Source organism: Equus caballus, chromosome 14 (assembly GCF_041296265.1).
Source record: "Equus caballus isolate H_3958 breed thoroughbred chromosome 14, TB-T2T, whole genome shotgun sequence".
Classification (NCBI taxonomy): Eukaryota; Metazoa; Chordata; class Mammalia; order Perissodactyla; family Equidae; genus Equus; species Equus caballus.
The window spans coordinates 76,694,715-76,717,777 of NC_091697.1; the positions used below are offsets into that span (position 1 = coordinate 76,694,715).

Sequence of the window (23,063 nt, forward strand, 5' to 3'; positions counted from 1 at the left end):
TCTAGCCAGTGTTTTCCTTGCACCATTTTTGTGACTTTGGTCACAAAGGTTTATTTTTTTTAGTTTATTATGAGCTGGTATATTTTTAATGTCAAGTTGCATATTAACATGTCTACACTAGGTTTCAAGAGTAATAATGTCTAAACTAACTGCCTTAAATTCTTCACACCTAATTATTCAAAAGACCAAAGTGATTAACATCTGTGTGAATTTTCTCTCTGTCGGCCCTGTGCTTATAACTCTCTTCATCTTTTACTCCTGTGTGACCCTCTAAGTTTCCTAAATTCCACAGCTAAAACTCCTGCCCTTTCATGCTTAATTTCTCTAAGGAAAATAATGCTCATATTTATTTCAGGTTTTAAAAGGTGCCCTCTTAAGGGAGTTAATAAAGGTACTGTAGAATGAGTTACACAGCTAAACGTCACATCTAAGAATAAGACAAAGCAAATGATTTCAAAAGAATGAGCATACTTGGTCTATAGGTGTAACATGTTAGAGCAAATTTTTTGTTTTTGTTTTTGTTTTTTTTGGTGAGGAAGACCAGCCCTGAGCTAACATCTGTGCCAGTCCTCCTCCATTTTGTATGTGGGACCCTGCCACAGTGTGGCTTTCATGAGCAGTGTGTAGGTCCGCGCCTGGGATCCAAACCCACGAACCCTGGGCTGCCGAAGTGGAGCGTGCAAACTTAATCACTATGTCACTGGGCTAGCCCCAGAGCAAATATTTTGAATTTATTAAAATAGTATATTCTTTTCTGGAATAGTCTGAATACTTTCTATATAAGTTACCTTTATAGGTGTGTTTAATTTTATAGTAAAACATGAGTATGATAAACTCAAGCTTCCCTTTTCTTTTATTTGTTTTTTTTTGGCACTATCATGACAGCACTTATTTGCAATAATAAAGCTACGTGGCTTAGGTATTTATCCCTAAACACCCTTAGTTTTTCTTAATAACATGCTAATTCCCAAATTTCATTGCACCAACATATTAATGGCCTGTGATACTTTAGGCAGCAAGTTCTATGGTATAAAATAGCTAGAAGCTTTCTTTTACAAGTGATAACAACTCTGTCAGTCTTTCAGTGCTGCCTCACTGCTCAATGTGAGTAGAGAACATCTAAAAGAAATCTATACAGTGCAGGCTTGTGCCTTCGACCTAAAATGAAATATGTATTCTACTCTTATTTCACTTATAGCAAATGACGACATTTATAGCATAACCTTTGTTTTTTCTTTCCTTTCCTAACACTTTGCTCCCAGAACCTTTCCTCATGTAAGATAATTGTCATATTATATACGCAGAGTGAAACACAGCCTTAATTATAAGCTACTGTAGAGTGGGAAGGATTTATTTCATAAGGATTGAATATATTTGAATGTTTATGGAATTAAGTAGAAATTTTTTATTTTTATGCTTTGAAAATAAATATGTCATTCATATGATAAACTATTGAATTTAGTGAATTAAATTTGGTCCTTAATACCTCAACTTATCTACATCACTGGTAAATCTATTACTAACTATATTATGTACTCTCATGTCTTTCATGTCTTTTTATCCAGAACAACATTCTATAATCTACAATATCTGTTCATAAAATTTGATGCTTAATGGAGGTTAGAGGAGAGGTGAGATATTTAATAGCATATTTGAAATGAAAAAAAATTCTAAATAGATCCCTAAATATGAGCCCTTCATATGACAAATTCAATATAAACCCAACTGTTGCCTGAGTATTTGGAAAAGAAATCAAAAATTGTCATATATTCACAGTGGCATAATAAACAAATGTTAATTGATGTGCTTTGTTTGAAATACTTCCAGGGAGACTTGCAATGAGCAAGGCTCTTCTGTACAGGCAATTCAGCAGCATATGTTGGCACATCTAGGAAAAGTCATCATGTATAAATGCTTTATGCCATCTGGTATATGACCTAAAATATCAGAAAGAAATATGTACAGCTAAAATGAATATGTGACTTTCTTCAGAGTACCTTTGACTCATCAGGTAAAGAGCTTGGTGCTTAACATTTCATGGTGAGATCTTTAAAATGAAATTTGTTTTTATTCTTAATGATATTTCCATACGCCTAATGTACTCTATAAAGCAGCAAAATAGAACAAATGACACTATTACTCTCTAGTCTCTCAGCACCTATCTCCCTCCTTCTCCACACATGGCTCCTCTTTTGACATAAATGGAAACATGAGTGTGGAAAGGAGGATGTATTTTTGGAAGAGAATAGTTTCTTTAATGCTTATCAGTAGAATTCCAATGGAACAGATATATCATTTTAAGAGAACGAAACTATCTTGTAGAGCTTCTACAATGTGCCAGGCACTGTGCTAAGTATCTTACATATATTAACTCATCTAAGCCCCATAGCTCTCCCACCACCATCATCACCCATGCAGATGGGGGATCTGAGTCTAAACGGGATTAAAATAAGTAACTGGTGGTGGATGCGCCTATGAGTGAGCTTAACTCAAAGGCTCTGCCATTTCGTTATGTTGTGCGTTCTCCGAAATTAAATATAAACAAGAAACTAACAGTTATTGAAAAACCTTTTGTGTGCCAGACACTGTGCTAGAAAATATATTCAATGTTTATGTTTGATCTTTACAATAACCCTGCAAAGGGGATTATTATTATCATCCCACTTTAAGAATAAGGAAACATGCTCAGAGAGGTTAGGTAACTTGTGTAAGATCTCGTCACTAGTAAGTCAGAAAATGGGATATTCCCATCCAGTCCTTTTCTTATCCCCTCAGTCCTTCAACTTTAGTGTGCATACAGGAGTAGGGCCTGAGATTCTGTATATATAACATGCTCTCAGGTAATGACAATAACGATGCTCTAAGGACCACAATTTTAGTAGCAAAGAGTACTCATGCTGTTTTCCTTTGTGAGCTTTTATAACTCCTGTAGGAAATAGTATTTTGAGACTACCAATGAGTCATTTACATTTAAATTTTAAAGTTTAAAGAAAAAAATTGTCTTCTTTTTTTTTTCACAAACAAGTTAAATATTCCCAGCTCTAAGATTACTTAAGGACAGGTGGAGACAAAAAAGGGACAGCCAGCAAGAGACGAAGATAGAATTTGCTGCAAACTCTGCTGCAATGGCTTGACATCCTATTTCTCCTTTATGAGAGACATGTCAAGGGTAGTGTGAGTTAATTTAAATTTTGATGTGTTTGCTACATTTCCCTAATTATTGATGGAAAATTCAGAACTCTGGAGAGGCTTTTTTCTTTTGTATTGCTGCCATATCATAATTCCTTGGGGAATTCCCCCTGGTGCTGACTTATGCGTCTTCTCGCCAACCTATATTAATGCTGGTTTTTACCATCTTTATGCGCAACACAAAGACAAAGGGTGGGCATCTGCTCGTGCATGTGGCTATAGTATGTGTGTGAGAGAAATACTCTTTAAGAATGCCCTTTGTCCAATCTTAATATTAAATCAGTAAAATTAACACAGATATTCAAAAATTGCCATTTGTTTCTTAATTAAAAATGCCAAGTTTCAACAATCCAATATGAACAATTCTGAATTTTAAAGCCTACGTGGCCATTGCTACATAGGGATGCATGATGAAAGTGTAAATGTGTAAAAATGTGTAAAAAATGTGTAATGTAAATGTGTAAATGTGTAAAAAAGGTTTAAAGGTTGAGTTTGAGGTAATGTTCATTGGCAGGCTAAATAGTAGTAAATTCATGAATACAGTTCTGTTGGAAGGAATTATATCATTAATATTTTGTGTAACTCAATATCATTATCATTCAGGAATATCATTCAGGAATATCATTAATATTTTGCATAAGTCTACTTCTATGTATAGATTTATATTTATGCATAGTTGGCATTTAAGTCTCTGAATTGTAATATTAGAATAACGGCTTTAAGAGAAGGAAGACTCTTTAAAAATGAGATGCCAAGGGCCAGCCCCATGGCCAAGTGGTTAAGTTTGTGTGCTCTGCTTGAGCAGCCCAGGGTTCACCAGTTAGGGTCCTGGGCGAGGACCTACACACTGCTCAGTAAGCCATGCTGTGGCAGCATCCCACATAGAAAAACTAGAAAGACCTACGACTAGGATATACGGCTATGTACTGGGGCATTGGGGAGGAAAAAAAAAGAGGAAGATTGGCAACAGATGTTAGCTCAGGGCCAATCTTCCTCACCAAAAAGCACATTTTTTTTTAAAAGAAAGGAGATGCCTATAAAAGTATAATGATGCTCAGATTTCATAAATTTTCTAATGTAAAGGAGACAATATAAGAAAACTGTTTGCAGTGTGTCAGAGGTTCTGTCAAGTCTTCTCTCAGTTGGTGGTGGGGGTTGCTGCAAGGCTGGAGCAATAGTGCCGTCTTAGGGAATTCCTGAAGGGAACTGATACCTATTGAACTTCTCACTGTCTGCTAAGTGAACCCTCACAAAACTCTGAGAGGCAGTTATTTTTATCTCCATATCACAAATGAAAAATAAGACAGAGCTAAACCAAACACAAAACATAGGCCTGGAGAGGCTAACTAAGTATCCCAAGTTTGCATTATTAAGTAGGAAGTGGAAAAGCAGACCTGATTTCAGATCTTTCAAACTGTAAAGCACATATTATTTCCTGGTACTTCCTGCAGAAAACAAACAAAGTCTTTTATACATAAGGCAAATATACATTTGACCCATATTTGAGACTATATTTCCATAAGTTGAATGCCATGGGCATCAATGGGGGAGGGAAATTTACCTGGGCTTTCAATCAGGGAACCATCATGAAAGATGTGGGAATGCTTCATTTTGTTCCTTGGGAGAGCTTGCATCTGGATCTACAAACTGTCTAGTCTGGGAAGGAAGAAAGCAAGGAGTAGTCTAAAGAGACATGATGAAAAGAGCATCATAATTCTGTAATGCAGGGTAATCCTACCTCTGGAAAGAGTATATTTTACCAGAAATTATGTCATGAAAAGACATTATTTTTTGTTGGTCCATTCTTTTTTTAATTTTTTTCAGTGAGGAAGATTCTCCCTGAGCTAGCATCTGTGACAGTCTTCCTCCTATTTTGTATGTGGGACGCCTCCACAGCATGGCTAATGAGTGGAGTAGGTCCACAATTGGGATCAGAACCCACGAAACCAGGCCACAGAAGTGGAGAATGCAGAACCTTAACCACTTGGTCATGGGGGCCGGTCCCTGTTGGTCCATTCATTTAATCACACATTTATTCATTCACCACTCTCTTAGTAATGGAAGAGCTTATAGTAATACATCTGTGCAATACTGTATATTATTATTGATTTTGAAGTACTTTTTCTTATGAGAAATTAAGCTGGGAAGGTAAGCAGAATAAACATTACAGGTACTGTGATTACCATTTTACAGATGAACCTGCAGACGGACATTAAGTAACGTCTTCAAAGTCACAATAGCTACTAAGTGTCCTAGACACAGTTTAATTTCTGGTTTCAAGTTGAATGTTCTTTCCATGATTTTGACGTAATTAATAAGCAAGATACATGACTGGGAATACTATAAACATGATTGTATACTGATTCCCATATCCAGACATAATTGAAATCAAAGATATTTTAAAAATGGATATATTTCAATGAGGGCTAGTGATAAAGTTCTTTTTCTGAAATTGTAAAAATATGCCTGCTTTTAAAAATTGTGATATTAATGTTTTAGCATTCTGAGTCTTCATTTCATTGTTTTGGTTCTTACTTACTTGCATGATTTTTACCTTATCCTTTTCATATATATTTTTTTGCATGTTATTCTTTCCCATCCTCTCTGACTTTCACAGTAATCCATATTTGCTACTTGCCTTTTGCTGTTTTTCTCATTGCTTTAACCCTTTATGTTTTTCAGTCTTTATCATGAGATTGTTCTATTTTTTTTTCTACTATAATTTCATCCAAATAATGCAATAGTCAATTCAACAGTAGTTCCTGATCTTGGAATCTTAAAGAGGTTGAGTTAGGGATTCGTATGCAGAAAAACATTTTCCATTCCTTAATTTCCTACCACAGGATCCATCAGCATATAAAATGAATCTTGAGTGACTGGTTATGAGCTGCATGAAGATGGACAATATGAATAAAAAACATAAAAACTTAAAACAAAAGGAGGCAGCATCCAATTTATTTATGAGAAAGAGAGCTCCTAATATGAACATATTGTGAACATTAAAAGAGGTATAACACATGACATTTGAAACTTACATCTTCATTTATTTTTACCTATGCCAGCCAAGGAAAATACCTCTCTAGCCATTTCAAAAGAAGATGTAATTAAAAAATCAGTCATGGACGTTGTTGAACATAAGTAAGAAAATTCAGAAAATAGCTCTTTCCTAACTAAAGATTGGTTGAATATTGTGGAATTTTTGTGTTAGGTTTTTTAAAACATTATACCATATTAAACTTAATCAAAATATAAATCCTTGAACATCTTCAATGTGAGCTAAATACAGAGCCCTTTTTGTTTTTTACTGTAGACATTTTGTTCTGTAGACATTTTCTTTTGCTTTCAAGGAAAGTTTAGATTATGCACCAAGAAATGGAATTCTGATTTAATAAAATATGTACATTACTTCAACTGATTGCTTAATTTCTTAATAAATAAATATCATACTTATGAAATTCTTGTGTAGGAAGTGTACAAATTTCAAGTAGAAATTATATCATTAAATTTTTGAAATTTCAAGACTGATTTCATTCATGCTTAATTGTTTATTTCACTGAAAATTGTTGGTATGATTTTTTAAATCTTTTGGGAAACTGCATTTTTTCTTATAAAGGTTATTTTTATTTAACAGGAAGAATGCAACATTAGTCGAAGAAAATGAACATAGATTTTATCTTAACAAGTCATCATTTTTCCTCTCACTTAACTCTATTTTAACTTGTTCCTTTTTCTTTTCTTTCAACAGGCTGAGTTAAATGACACAACTGATCCTTTCACTAGTTACAATACAAAAGTTTCATCAAATGTAGGGGATGAAATTTTCTCCAAATATATAGGATGGAGAGTTGCCAACACGCTTTCCAAACTGTTCTTCCCCTCCCCTGATGCCTGTGTTCTTCCTTTAAAAAAACCCTTGATAAAACGGGATCAAGTGAAACGTCTGAATAAAAAGGATCCCATGAAGAAGAGAGTTCTACATTCTACTGTAAGGTAAAGTGAAGCACTATTCAGAATGGTCCTGTTATACTTTACATTTCAAAGCCACAGAAATTATATATAATCATGTGCCACATTATTTAACTCAATTTCTATTTTTCAATTAATATCTTGGCTCCACTACCTCCTAGGCTTTCTATCATGAGCAAGTACTCCCTTCCTAGAAACTATTTTCTCATTTTTAAAATAGGTATTATTATATAATATACATCAATGTTTTGATAAGATGAAAACCTCCTTCCCATTACTGACCTGCATTTGCTTAGTTTCCCCCAACTCTCCCTGTCATTAATTGCCTGTGTATCCTCACGTTCTATAAAATGTAAATATATGAAATTATAAGTACATTTTTATTTTCTCTCTATTTTTACATGAAAGTTAACATACTAAATATAGTACTTGACATCTTGCATTTTTTAATCTAACTTCATTTCCTAGAGATCTTTCCATGCCAGTATAGAGAATTTTCTCATTATTGTTTCTTTAATCAGTTATGATGCTTTCCTCGGTATAGATGTACCACAATTTATTAAACCAGTTTCCTGTTGGTTGGCATTTGGGTCGTTTTAGATTGTCTGCTACTATAGACTACGACAAAAAGTAACCTTTCACCTATGTCATTTTATACATGTGGAGTAACACCTGCGGGATAAACTCTCGGAAGTGTGATTGCTGTGTCAAAGGGCATACGTCTTTGCAATTTTGGCAGCTATTTCCAAATCGCCTTTCAGAGGAGTTGTACAAATCTATATCCCCACCATTTAATATATGAGAATGCCTGTTTCTCTTTTGTCTTTCCCACAGAGGCTGTTAACAAACTTTTGGGGTTTTGACAATCTGTAAAGTAATGTATGGTTTCTAAATGTAGCTTTCATTTTTATTTTTCTTAACATGAGTGACTTGAACAGCTTTCATATGTTAAAAGTCTTTTGTTTCTCCTTTATTTGGCAATTAACGCCTATTTCTTTTGCCCATTTTTCTGTTGGATTTTTATCTTTTTCTCTTTGCTTTGCAGGAACTATTTATCTATTAATCTATGTGTCCCTCGGCTATGGTGAGACCTGCAAATGTTCATTTTTTTCCCACCACTATTTATTTGTCTTTAAATTTTGCTTATAGTATTTTTTTGCAATACAGTCATTTTTCTATGTAATGTAACAATTTTTTCACTGAGGTTTATCGATATTTTGATCTATTTAGCAAAGCTCTTTTCATTTTAGGATTATAATTGTGTTACATTGTCTTCTAGTACTTTAAGTATTCATTTTGAATATTTTAATCACTGGTCTATTTGATTTTTTTTTTGGTGAGTGGTGTGAGGTGTAGATCCAGATAGCTACTCAATTGTCCCAATAATATTTATTGAGTTGTCTATCTCCCTTCAACATTTTTCCTACTTTTGTGTTATCTCTGTTAAATACTAAATTATTATTTCTTTTTCTACATTCTAAAATAATTTCAGTAATTTGGAATTTTCTATTATTTCATGCTTTAGCAGCATTCCCTCTTAAACCATCAGTACCTATGCCTCTTCTAAGGGTGGCTCTTTGTCCAGTTTTTCTGTGGCCATTGGGAAAGTTGATATTCAGCCAGAATGAATTGGTACAGCTAGATTCAGTTCTTATTATTTGAGGCCCCTGTCACAAAAGTATCTGGAGTATCAACCTGAATATCAATCTCTTTACATTTTTTTCCTTCTTTTTTAGTCAATTTTAGCAAATTATGCTTTATTTGAATATTATTTATGATTTTTCAGAATTTGTTTAGTCACATTGAACAAAGTAGTGTCTTGAGATTCCTTTCATTCTCTCTCTTCCTATGGTCATTCCCCCCTTAACTAATTCTTAGTTTGTGTATTTGCATTTTGTCCCTTTTATTCTCCTTAATTAGTTTATTTAGTGTTTTATCTATTTTCTATTATTTTTTCAGTGAACCAGTTTTTGAGTTCTAACTCATGTATTTTTGTTCTTATGTCTGTGAATCTGTTCCTTCTTTTTTCCTTTGGTCTGTTTTGTGGTTCATTCTTTAATTACTTGAAGAAGATCCTAAGTCATTTGGGAAGTGTTCTTCCTCAGCATTTGTCTGAGTCATTATTTGAGATCCCCAAATTGTGAGACTGTTGCTTCCCAGAGGCAGACTTTGTTGCAAGTGTAACAATTGGGTGAAACAAGGCCAGCAGGAAACCTTTCCTTTTCTGTACACAAATAGTCAATAGAAATATAGACACATGTTTGAGAAAAGTTTTGACATAGTTTTAAGCATTTTTTCAAGAATTCCAAAATCAATGAGGAAGATATGTAGATTTGAGATTGTCACACAGCATGCACTTTAATAGTCTCATGTGCAGAAATAAATATTACAAAAATATTCTTTAGCATATATGATATTTATAAAATTGCAATATGATCAAGGTATAATGAAAATGCCAGCTTTAAATGTCACGGTTATTGAGGTTTACTTTTGAAGTATCTTCAGTGTATTTTCAAGGACCACAGATATGGAAGAAAAATTAAACTGAGACCACAGAGAAGACACTGAACAAGCACACTTTGGTTTCTCATCATGGTCAGTTAAAGGAAAAGATAGTAAGAAAGAAACTAGAAAAATAGAAGAAAAAAGATATAGACAAAAGATTAAAGAAACAGCAAGAGAAAGAGTAAACAGAAGGTAAAAGGCAGATGGAGATGAATGGTGCCTGGGGACACAGAAAGAAAAGAGAAAGATAGAGAAAGTGAGACATATAGGGAATGCTTAGAATAGCAGATTGGAGAAATGAAAGTTATAAGCAGAAAAAAAGATGAAAGAGACCAAAAGGAAAGGGAGAAGATATAAGGGGAGAGACATACTGAGAATGAAAGGTACAAATGGAGAGAGATGCACAGGGTTTGGGGAGAGGAGAAGAGATATGCAAACTCAGAGAAGAATGAGACAAAAGAAGAGTGGGGTGGGGTTGAGACCCAAAGAGTCTTGTAGGTTTTGAAGGATTAGTAAATTAAACTTCTCATCTCAGCCTATGGTTTATTACGTAAATGATGGTCATTCATAAATATTATCTCCATATCCGTTTTTTCACCGCTCATTACAGGCTCTAGCAATTAAATGTAGAATGTCTTTGGCCCAGATGAGAGCCACAGCAGCACAGTGGCCTGAGCATCCCTTTAGCAGGAACACGTCAGTGTGGCACAGCTCCAGGGGTGGCTTTCACATTGCACCCTTCACACTGTAGTGTGTGTGAACAGCGCCCCCTGGAGTTGTGCATGTTTCCAGCTCCAGTTAGGGGCAAACTAATCTCAGGGCACAACAAGGTCAGTGGAGCAGGGCTACAGCTCAAAGACAAGAAAAATGCTAGGTCAGGCGTGACTGAACCATCTCTACTGTCTGTTAGGAGTATGGGCTATACCTGCTTTTTTAAAAGCTGTTGAAAAGCAAATTTAAATCTAAGCTATGCATTGAAAAAACGTCTCTGGTTCACTCAACATTAACTGTGGGAGATTTTATTTCTTCCATTTGCTTGATTCTCCATCTATTCAACAGTTTCATAGCTAGCTCCTTTTGTTAGTTCTCTACCTCCTCCCACTTCCAAGTCCGCTAGACTTACCAAACTAGAGTTAATGCAAATAATGAACATGTGAGCATCTTGAAGTCCGTCCCATAGGCAAAGCACAAAGATATAGGTGAAAGTCCACTGTAGGCTCAGCTGTTTTTCACCTCTTAAAGGTTTTCACGTGTAGGGTCATATCACCAATTCCTCGTCAAGGAGTCCCAGAAATATCCGTTTTGTGTTTTCAACAAATAGCAATGTGAAAGGCGGCAAGAAGGCCAACATTTAGGGGCTGTTACAGAAGATGGGGCACATTTAAGAAGCAGGAGGACAGTAAATTTAAGGCAATATGTTTCTTTATTGGCTTGGAGCATGAAAGCCTTCTTATCTCAGTGTGAAAATCTGAAAATTTACTAGAAAGTAGAAAATGAGAGCTTCCTTATTGATGAAGCATTTGCTACATCTCATGGCTTAGAATTTTTTCCAAAAATATTTTTCCTCACTTGTGTTTTTAGCCTATAAAAGTCTTCGAAAGCAGGAATTCCATCTTTTATATGTTTATAAACATGTTTTTCTCTGGATCATCTGCAGATTTGACTTCTTTCTTTTATGGAATTTTTCAAAAGAAATTTCATTATTGTGCTTCTGTACATTGAGTTATTTTGGTTTTGCTTTAAGTTAGTGGGACATGCTATTGGATGCATGCTCTTTTTGCCCCTCAGTTTGTTTTTTTTTAAATGAAAAAATCATTACGGTTCTTTACTATATCATAAAAGCTGCAAAAAGTCAGGCATATAATACTTCTGCTTCAAAGCATAATATTTTCCTTTTCTCTCTTTGTCAGTAAAACTATCTTAAATTTAGCTTAAGGATGAGAATTCAGAACACCGAAGATCAAATTTTCAAAAACCAGTTTCCATATCTATGTTTTTTTTTTTGCTCCTGAGGTTTCTTGTAAGTGTATTTTCTAAGCTTGTGCCTTGAATCCCTAAAAACTTCACAAACAGCTAAATTATTTGCACATATGTAAAGACTAGGAGGATATTAACTTGAAACTTTATCTCTGATCATTCTTAGTTTGCTCAAAAACTTTGTTAGAGAACTTTATTCATAATACCAGCACCTGGAAGAGAGCCCAGGTGAAACTAGCAAGAACGGACTGAGAACATCTGTTGTCATTTAGGCAGGAAATTTTATACGGCTGACTTCATAAACAGGGTGGGTGTACTTGAGACTATTGCATCTCCTCTGCAGCTTCCTTTATAAGAGGAACTAACTCCAGAGTAGTAGAACTAGGAGTAGTTAACATTTACTGAATGGCAACAAGGTGGGGAAAGGTAAATACCCCAATGTTCTATGAGATAGGTTAAAGAAAATAGGCTTTGTTGGAGAGACAAATGGTCAGCAAAAAGAGGTACATGGTCCCCATTTTTTTTTTCAGCAAGGAAGATTTGCCCTGAGCTAACATCTGTGCCAGTATTCCTCTATTTTGTGTGTGGGATGCTGCCACAGCGTGGCTTGATGAGTGGCGTGTAGGTCCGCCCCCAGGATCCGAACCTGTGAACCCCAGGTTGTTGAAGCAGAGCGCTCAAACTAACCACTACACCACTAGGCTGGCCCCCCACATTTTTCATTATGTCATTGAGAGGTGTGCTAGAGTCTGGGGAAGCAATTGGACATTCACTGTGTTTGCGTTTTGAGGGAAGAGACCCTGCCTGACTGCTACTCAACTTTCTTATGATGTAAGTGTGAAAACCTCCTTCTCGAGGAAGAAATGAACATTTTAGACTCAGTTGCCAAGCCATTTGAGGTTGGGCATCAGCTGGATAGATGATGCTAGAAATGCCAGCTGTCCAGAACCTGGAGCCCTTGTGAAGTGTTCTTAATGGTTGTGGAAGATAGCCATTGGCTCATTGGGAAATTGGGCTTAGGGGAAACTCCATGAAATGGGAGACTCTTAGGACCCCTATTTCTAGCCAGCAAGTTGTCAGGCAATTCAAGATGAGTCTTCCATGTCACAGTCGAACAATTCTTTTTCCACCCCACATGAGTGCATTTTATAAGCAACACACTGTGCTCAGCACTACCCTTAGATGTAGATATTATTTTATCCATTTTACCAATTTTATATATCTATAAAATTTTCATTTTATAGGTGTGGATGCTGAAAGGTTAAGTAATTTGCCCAAGGATTCACAACCATTAAGTGTGGGAGTTTGAAGTGAAACAAATGCATTCTGACTCCTGAGTCTTCTCTGCTGCTTTCTCTCATCTCATGTGAACTCCATCTGACGGCAAAGCCTTAAGCACTTGTTAAAAAAAGTCAATCTTCAAATCATAAGAAAAATCTTTTTATTATTATTTTTTGAATTTCTGTCTCTTGATTTTCAGAACTTGATTTTGATTAAGGGACATTTTTCTCAACCCTGCATCTCTCTAGTTACTATCAGGAAATCTATGTCAAGGAGGAGGCACTTTCTATATATTACATATAACACATATATGTATTATTGTTATTTTTTTTCCTTATTGCCTTTAGCCAAAATCATACTGACTTACTGGAAAGTGCTTCCTCCTTGACATAGACTATATATATATATATATATATATATATATATATATATATGGACAGAGAGAGGCCATATATATATATATGGAGAGAGAGAGAGTTTTAAAAAGGAGAGCTCCAAAAGATTCTTAAACAAAATGCCTTAAACAAATCTGTCTACTTCTGTTTGCTGGGGAAAAAGTCTATGTCTCCTTCACAAAATATCAAATATATTTATCTTGTACCTTCTTTCTAATTCATTTAGAGTACATTACCTAACTTCTCTGAGCCTTAGGCTTCTTGTCTTTAAGGGTGTAAAAGCTATACATCTCTGTCAGGTTTGTCCTGAGGATATAAGGAAAGAATGTAGGTAAAGAGCCCAGACATGTTGGTCCCTTATCATTTTGTTCTATAATTTAGCAGATTTTGTAAAATATTTACCTTCTTCAGAATAAAATATTTAATTCTTAACTTAGTAAAATTGTGATAAATAATAAGGGAAGATTTACATTTTTGTGCCCCTATTTTTTTTTTTTTAAGCTTTGAATTGCTGCTAGCAACTTTTCAAAGAGAACATACAGTTTCATAATGATTTCCTTTTTGGTTATGTTTTGTTTCCCTTCTTCTTTTTAGTTTTTAAGTTAAAACACTATTCAGATCTGGTTCTATGTCATACATGTATTTCGAGGGTGTGGTGTCAAGACCTACTGTGGATGAGTCAAGTTTGGAATCATGGCTGATCATAGTTTTCAGCTGAAGAGAGATAAAGAACATGAATAGTTCTTCAGAGATGGGTTCCTATTTTTTTGAGCCTTTGTGAAATGTTTTATTATTTAAAAATTGGTTAGACCATCAGCTCAGATCAATCATTTAAAGTATTAAAACTTCTAGAAGCCGGCCCCGTGGCCGAGTAGTTAAGTTTGCGCGTTCCGCTTTGGTGGCCCAGGCTTTCGCCAGTTTGGATCCTGGGTGTGGACCAGTACCACTCATCAAGCCATACTGAGGCGGCGTCCCACATAGCAGAACCAGAAGGACCTACAACTAGAATATGTACTGGGGGGCTTTTGGGAGAAGAAGGGAAATAAAAAAAGATTGCCAACAGATGTTAGCTCAGGGCCAATCTTTAAAAAAATAAATAAAGTATTAAAACTTCTATAGGCTGGAGTGGTATTGAAAGTGAAATCTAATTGCCAGTGACAGAACTGTACTTCACTGGCATCCATGGACAATACATGACTCAGTTTACCTGTAGTCTTGCCTGAGAGATAAGTCAATCTCCATCTATCTTCTATTGTCTCTTATCCTTTCTTGCCTTTCCATTGAAACCTTGGTCTGAACAGGAATTCTAGGTGTCATCAGCAGGGAACATAGCTTTAGCTGCCACTTTCACTGCAGGGGCTTTATGCTTATAACACAGGTGTCTAGCTTCAATATAATCATCAACCCTAGGAGTTCTCCATTCACAGTAACATGATGTGATGCAGAATCTTAAAAATGGTACAGTTTTTAAAATGAATTGAGTGAGATGTAAAAACATTCTGCGTTTCAAATACAGATCAACTAGAATCAAAATGACAACCTTATGGAAATACAGAAGTTGTGCAATAGAAAACGAAAACAAAATCTGCATTTTTCTTTTGTGCTTTGTTCCATTTTTCATGAGCACTTTGCTCTTTCAAAGAAAAGGGCAATGTTCAGTTGTGATGAAGTGTGTTTGCAGTGGTTGACAAACTTGTATTAGGTGTTTAATCTGAATGTAAACTTGGAAATGAAATTAAGCTAATCTGTATACCCTCCCCACTTTCTAGACTCTCAGAAAACATGAAGTCAATCAGTTAAAGGGCTTAATCTTCCCCTATTTCTAAATGTCTCCTTGATAGGATCAAGTACTTGATCGGGCATGTGAACTCTTTGAAAACCTTAGTATCCCTGGCAGCTGCTTTCTGTCCACCTGTCAGAGCCAATGTTGCTCTCCAACTAACCCAGCTTTTCCCAGGAGGTCTCTTGCTATGGATCTAAATGGTAGGCAAACAGCAGAAGTCATGATAGAGGTGGTATATTGCTTCAGTAAGCATGAGCTAAACACCTCTGTGTGCAGGCACTGTGCTAGGCACTGGGAATACAGACAAATAAACCATGCTCAAAAGTGTGATTAATGATTTTTCATCCAGAACTACTGTTTGTTTCTCTAGCATGTTGATTTTCCACCATAAATCATTTGGGACTTTGCACCCACAGTTTACTGTTTTTTCATATATTCATTTATTCGATAATTATTTATTGAATGCCTAATATAGGTCAGATCCTATGAGAGGAAATGTCTCAGGTAAAATAGTGAATAAAAATAGTTACAATTCCTTTCTGATGGAACTTACAATCAAGTATAGGAGATAGACATTAATTAAAATCACACATATGCATGTAAAATCACACATATATGTATTAAATCTCTATAATGGTAAGTGCTATTAAAGAGAGCTATAAATAATGTGCTATAAATAATGATAAGTGCCCTGAGGGAGGTGTACATGGGGCACAGGATGTGCAAAGGCCCCATGGTGAAAGGGATCTTGGAGCATTTAAGGACCCCAAAGTAACAGTGGTGTAGCTGGGTCACCGAGACCACAGTGAGGGAGTCAATTAAAAGTGTTTATTATAGCACCTGGCACAGAGTAAGCACAAAAAATGCTATTATTATTATTATTGTCATATTAAGTATATGATAGCATAATTATAAATGTAATATAAATATACTGACATATGATTGATCAGTATAATAATGTTAATTATTATTGCTAATATATGATAATTATTTTCATTATTGCCATTGTTGGCTTTGTTATGGAGGGTAAGTGCCTAGGATGCTACTGCCATATAGCATGCACTAGGTTGGTGGCAATAGAAATGGAAAGGAGGCAAATGGATTTGCATAATATTTGGAAGCAAAAGCAATAGGACTTGGTGATAATTATATATGAGAGAATGACAGAAGGTGAGGAGAGGAAAATGTCTTTTCCAGGTTGAGCAACTAGCCCAATAGTGGTACCACTCACTGAGACAAGGAATGACGTGGGAGAGCACGGTGTGGTTGGAGATAGAGGAAGATTGTAGGTTTGGTTTTGGACATGTTGAATTTGAAGTAGTCCTTTTGAGTTCTTTAAGAGAAGATGTCAAGAAGGCCGTGAGTGTCACAGTTCTGTAATTCAGCGAAGAAGTCTGAGTTGAGTCACGGAATGAAGGTGTTGACTGAAGTCATGGGTACAAGCAACAGTGCCTTGGTAAAGAACATCAAGTGATGTGGAAGGCAGGCCTAGGGCAGAATTTTAAGGAATACCATCATTCAATATCTGGAAAGAGAAGAATGATAGCAAAACAAATAACAAACCAAATCTTCGGTACAGCCAGAGAGGTAAGAGAAAATCCAGGAGGATTTAAAAACCTGAGAAAAAAAATCTATGGAAGGTTGTGATAACTTTAAAATATGATATAATAATGCTTTTTAAAAACTTTAATTGTATAGAGATGTTGCTTTCAAGGACAGATAAGGGAGAGTTTCCTAAATTATCTACCCAGATAGTGATAGAATCTCCCTCTTTGAATATCTCTGATCAGCACTTTCTGCACACTGCACAAAAAATATAAATGTAGGTGACAAAAGAATTGCAAAGGATTGTTTATACATGAAGCATATTTCCAAATAACTTGCAGTAACCACTTAATGAAAAAAATGTACCAAACCAATGCATGAAACTTTCCAAGTTCATAGGCAAGATCCATTGGTCGGGAAGGGCAATAATATGGTATGCTGTTATAATATATGTACATGAATGCACACACTGCACAAATGAGCTTCTGTCCGCTAATGAAATATTTACATGTATCAAAATACCAAGAAATTATGAAGGTAAATTGTCACTTAGAAGCAAAATTTAATGGCCTTTCTGGTTATTTCACAGGCTTACAGTCTTTTTAAAACTTTTACTAGTCTTTCCAATTTTCTTTACGAGATAAGATTTATTAATGATGCATTTATATCATTAGCAATGGCACAGCGTGTCTCTACTATCAGTTTATCCAACAAACAAGGCACAGAGATAAGCATTTCGGGGATTAATTTCTCTCCATAGCACTTTTAGATCCAGTACTTCATGTGCCCCAGTTTCATTTGAGAAAATAAAAGTCAGCCCAAACAAGTTAACCGGACTATGTGAAAATGTTCATGCCAAGGACTGCAGTGAAATCAGAGATCTTAGGGCAGGTTCAGAGTGCCCTCCAAGCAGTCCTCAGGGCCTTGCAGGATGGAGCCCAGTGGGGAAGAGCAAGGACCAGAAGGAGGGTGTGATGGAAGATACTAATCAGGAGAGTGGAGGACGGTGCCATGAATGTATGAAAATTGTGTGACACGTCTGTTTTGTGCATATATTCATTATCTCCAAACTACATTGCTGCTACATTTCTAGAATTTCTGCATTTGTTTATAAACTTGGTGTGTGCTGCAGATATGTCTTTCTTCCCAAAACTTTAATTTTCTCATTCTAAATTTTCCTTTTATTTGTTTTTTCCCCTTTCATCTTCCACCTCCTTCTTAAAAGGGTGCATCTACATCCAACACTGATCATGCCTTATATCTTTAATAAATTGTCATATCCATTTATCATTCTGAACAGCTTCCACTTTCAGTGCCAACTCTGTTACTGCAATATAAGATCAGTAATTGCTAAGCATCCATCATGTCTGAAGTGATATGTTACTAAATTCTTGGCTGTTCACAATAGTTCACTAACCTGAGTCTTGTCGAACTAGAACTAATGTCGAGTGGTCCCCTTTCTATTTTTATTTTTTTCTGCATAAAGCTGTTCAAAGGAAAAGCCTACGTTTAGCATTGTAATTTTACTAAACCATTTATATAAGCAAACCAATATTATCACACGAAAGTCTAGCACAGCTGGCTGACAAATCAACCACCTATTAGCATACTAATATCTAACAAGGAGAGCTGAATCACAGCAAAAAAAGGTCACATATAATAAATTAGGTAGCTTCTTTTCTTGCTGAGCTTGTAAATAGCATGTGTTGCAACCAGCAGGGATTTTTCAGGAGTCCCTCTCTAAAGGCCAAGCATTTGAAAAAAATCTGACATACTCATCCTTATCAACTCCCAAATGCCTATGGGTCATATTCCAATAATGTTCATCTTCCGTCCATAGTTAAATGTAGGAGGAAAGACAATAAATGGTGAATTCCATTTGGCACTCAGCTTCTTCCCTGACAGGACCATATCTGTTTGGGAGAGATGAGTCTGCCAAGTGACACAGCCCATTGGTTTAGGTAGGGCCATTAACACAGTCTGGGGCCCTGGGCCAGCACCTCTCTGTTAATATTCTACATATTGACCTCTGAGGCATTTTATTCAAGTATTGAGTTGGATTACCCCAGACTGAAAACTTTCCAGGCTTATTTTCAGCATATCAGTATATCACAGCAGAGGTGGTGAAGGTGGAAGAGGTAAGGGAGCAGTGAAAGTGGCAGCAGGAGCAGCAGCAGAAATAACTGACCAAGCCTGGGCTCCCTAAATCCACCAGCAAGACTCTCTGCTGCATTTTGCAAAAGCTTCCAACACCTCTCTATTCCTCCTAGCTGTCCTCAGTCATCATGTAGCACTTGCTGTCACACAGACTTCTAAACACAGCTGGCCAAAGAATCAACCACACGTTAAGCATACTAATGTCAAGCAGGGAGAGGTTGTGACAAGTGCATGCATATAAAAGAAAAAGTTGCCTAATATAATTCGCAAGCCCTCTTTTCCTTTCTCTTGTTCAATTCCATATACTGTTCTATTAGTAATCCCAATGTTATGAAAATATTTAAATTCTGGATGCCAGCTTATCCAGAATAGCATTGATATTACATGTGCATCCAGATAGGACTGGTGAGTAGTATTACTGTAAATTCTTCCACTCCTGGATCAGTAAGCAGTCGCTTAAGTTCTGTATTTCAGAGTGTTAATACCACTATGTCAGATATATTCAGGAGTATGATAAAGTGATAGGACCAAGGCAGTGGTAATTTGGCTGGAAGATATGAAAAAGAAAAATATAATTGCTTTTTGGGAGGATATATAGACAGAACACTATATATTTAGGAAAGAATATACTTAAACAAATGGAAGCACCAAAAAGAGTTCTCAAGAAGGCATTTTCTCTCTTTCTTTCCCATAGTCAGGGATGTGTCTAATCCAACCATGATTCAACGGGGTTTCCAGTTATCAGAAATGGAAATTATTCTGTGCTCATATGATCTGTTGCTGAGCAAGCCTCACTGTCAGAAACCTATTTCATATCTTTCACCTTTAATTGTGGCTATATGTTACCGCATGAATGAGAATTGGACAAGAGGGCAGTTAATTTGATTGATGTAGACAGGCGAAGTGGGTAATTCAGACCCCTGAAATTCCCTTTAGGACTTGAATGATCCTATTTGGCTGTCTCAGTGAGTCACAACACTGGGATAATTGCCATATTTTCTCTCCAGTATGTGGACAACCACCTCTAATACTGTTTTCTCAGCCCACTTGCATTTAGACTCTACTGGTGACTAAAATGATCAGGGGTAAAGTTGACCATAAAATATATTATTATGTTCAAGTTCAAGTAGATTTTAAAAATAACTAGACTTCACAATCTGAGGAAAGACAGGCTTGCACAAAACAAACAAAAACCCACCACCACCACAACAATCTAAGGTTGGTGGAAGAAAATCTGTCAGTTCAGCACCGACTGGGATCTGTAAGGTGTGATAGAAAATAAACTGGTAGTCTTTTTGTATAACTGGGATCACAAAAGATTACTATGGTTTGCACTGTCTTGGAAGAGAACAGGTTACTATTAGTGAGTCATTGAGGGTGAAACTAGCCCAAAACAATAAACACCCTCTCTGTTTCAATGATAAGGAAATTCAAGGAATTAGATGTGCAAGTCTGATTTGGGCATGCAAGTGGGCATCACTGTCCCACCCACCAGGTCCTTCCACCTCTCATTCTTCCTTCTCTCGTTATCACTCCCCTACTCCTGCTCAAATTCAGGTAGGCTTTTGAGTGGAATAATAAAAGGAGAGTGGTTTCGTTTTCTATAATTATGTGAGTCTAAGTATGCCCATTGAGAACTTCTAGGGGTTCTGCAGACCTATTGTTTCTTCCAATGGTTGGTGTGAACAATTCAGGTTAGCAGATTACATTGCTTTGCTTCCTCTACTCGGTGCTCACCATCGCGATCACTGCAATGACTTGTCCTTAGGCTAGGAGCTGGTGAGTTCAGCTCTACCTGTGAGGAGGCCAACCAACCAAAGCCGTCACCAGATTCAAGAGCCATTCCCGTGGAAGAGCCATAGGAGTCGTTTGGTCCAGTGCCCTTCTTGTATTTGAGGAAACTAAGATTTCACAAGGTTAACTGACTTTTCCAAGATCACTTACGAGTTAAGGAGCAAGAGAGCAGACTTGGGATAAAAACCCAAGATTTGCTCACTCCTAATATGGCTCCATATTTGGAAAACTCCCATAATTTTCATAGAGATGCAGCAACACTCTAATGATTGAGATAGACTCTTTTCAAAAGGTTCGTAGATAGAAATCAGCTAAAATTTTAACTTTATTTAGCTAAAATCTTGAGGAATTCCTGTATGAAAATAAATGCCTGGTCATATTTATGTGGCAATTTTCGTATTGTCTTCAATGCTACAACTCGCTGTCCCCTACCCCAGCATCAGCATCTCCCTTTGAAAGCCCAGCATTTTAAACTTATGAGGAACCGCGTTCCTCTGCTCAAGCAGCTATATTAAAATATGCCCCCCATATTTATCTTTTTCTGATTGGTCTTCTATAGCTCTACATCTCAAAGGAGAGTTTTAATAGAAGATTATAAAATCTCCACATTAAAGGATGAAAACTATTACAAAAACCTACAATGGCACTATCTAAAGTAACTATTATATCTCAAGATAGACAAATAGCTATTTTCAATTATAGCTGTACACATATATCCTGCCTCGTGCTTACAAATTTCGTGATTGGTTTGAGCTTATAAACTGACAAGATATTCCAAGGAATACATTGTGCGACCTGCAAACAACAAATGGAGAAGAAAGGAAAAGTAGACACATATAAAGGATCAGTTACCCCATGTTCTTATACAATTTTAAAGGCCACTTCCTTGGGTGTAGAAGAGTCAAGGGAATCATTTTCCTTAAAATAAGTCACACAACTCCATTTAATGCTCAGTCATTTGACAACCATGCAAATTAGTGTTTTTAAAGCAGAAGATAAGGTGAAGGAGAAACATTTGCTGTACATCCAGCAGCAAAATTTAGGGCCTGCTCTGTATTTTTTAATTATAGGGCTAGAAGAATGGGTTTATGGAGAAGAACAAAGATGTTGGCCAAATTTGTCCCATAGAATTTCAACCTATGCCAACCTGAGTAAACTAGGCTCTGGGTGCACGTAGCTGAAACATCTGGAAAATGAAAAGTGAAATAAATCAATTAGTGAGGTTCACAGTGACAAGCATTTTTATGTTGGTCTCTTGGTCCCTTAGAAGCCTAATTTTTCCCTTGAATTCTGTACTCAGGAATACAATCACTTACATTTTGTTTTCTTTTAGATGGTCTGATAAGCATCTCAAATTTAACAAGTCCAAAATTTAACTCATCTTGGTCTGACCCAAACCTGCCCATTCCATTATTTTCTCACTAAATGGAAAGTTTGTCCTCCTATTAACTTAGACCTTGAAGCCATCATTATCTCCATTTTGCTCACATTCTATGCCCAATCTATCAGACATTCTGTAGTCTTTACCTTCAAAATATTTCCAAAATCTTTCACTACTTCCACTATTTCCACTTGATTAAAAAAAAGCAGAAAACAAACTGATATTTGAGGCAGGACCATCTAGCTGTGGAAGTGGCTGTTGTAAAGTCTTGCAATAATGGTAAAAATAGTAGGAAGCTAAAGACGGCTGAAATCTCTACGGTAGGCCAGGCACCTTGCTAAGCACTGGAGATACAGTGGTGAACCAGACAAATACGCTGCCCACCAGCATGTAGTTTATAATCTAAATTACAGGATGGATAAGTCAATAAGCAAATGAGGTAATTATGGATTATTTTAAATCCTGTGAGTAAAATTAACTGGGTGATAAGATGGAAAGCAATTGGAGGATTCTACTTGAGGCAGCCAGGGAAGTGTGAGGGAGCCATTGGGGGTGGAGACCTGCTGGAGGGGAAGGAGACTACCTTGTAAAAGAGGGTGTAGGCAGAGGGAACAAGGAGCGCCTGCCGGGCCCAGGGGAAGGAGAGGACTCACCCCCTGTGGTAACTAAAAAGGTGGTTGATGTGACTGCAGAGCTGTGAGTGAGGGGAGAGTGGAGGAGGTGAAGTTGTCCCTGAAACCAGGCCTTACAGGTCTCCTTAAGTAGAGACAAAGAATCCCAATTTTATTCTAGAGCAAAAGGAAGTCATTGGAAAGTTTTAATCAGAGGAGTTAACAAAGCCACTTTACCTTTTAAAGAGAACAGATTGTGGTCTGAAGGTGAAGGCTGAATTAAATTGACATTTCTTCTATGCCTTTTATCTCCTTTTCAAGATTTAAAACCTGTCTTGAAAATGACCTGGGTTTATACTAAATGTCTGTCGAAAGTGGGGACCTATCCTACCCAATCATTGACTGGAATTTCAGTTTGCGTCTGTAGCTGTATCATTCAGCCATAATTTCAGCCCCTGGCAACTGCAGAAATTTGCTGG

At 36.5% G+C, this 23,063-nt stretch overlaps 1 protein-coding gene across 30 annotated transcripts in view; it reads left to right on the top strand.

The window, feature by feature from the left end:
• Positions 1-23,063, top strand: part of TMEM232 (transmembrane protein 232) — a 182,369-nt gene that overhangs the window by 79,753 nt on the left and 79,553 nt on the right. For all 30 annotated transcript variants that reach the window (XM_023617875.2, XM_023617886.2, XM_023617884.2 and 27 more), the window contains one exon: positions 6,935-7,179. In XM_023617875.2, the coding sequence (XP_023473643.1) occupies positions 6,935-7,179 (245 nt within the window). The remainder of the gene's footprint in view (positions 1-6,934; positions 7,180-23,063) is intronic.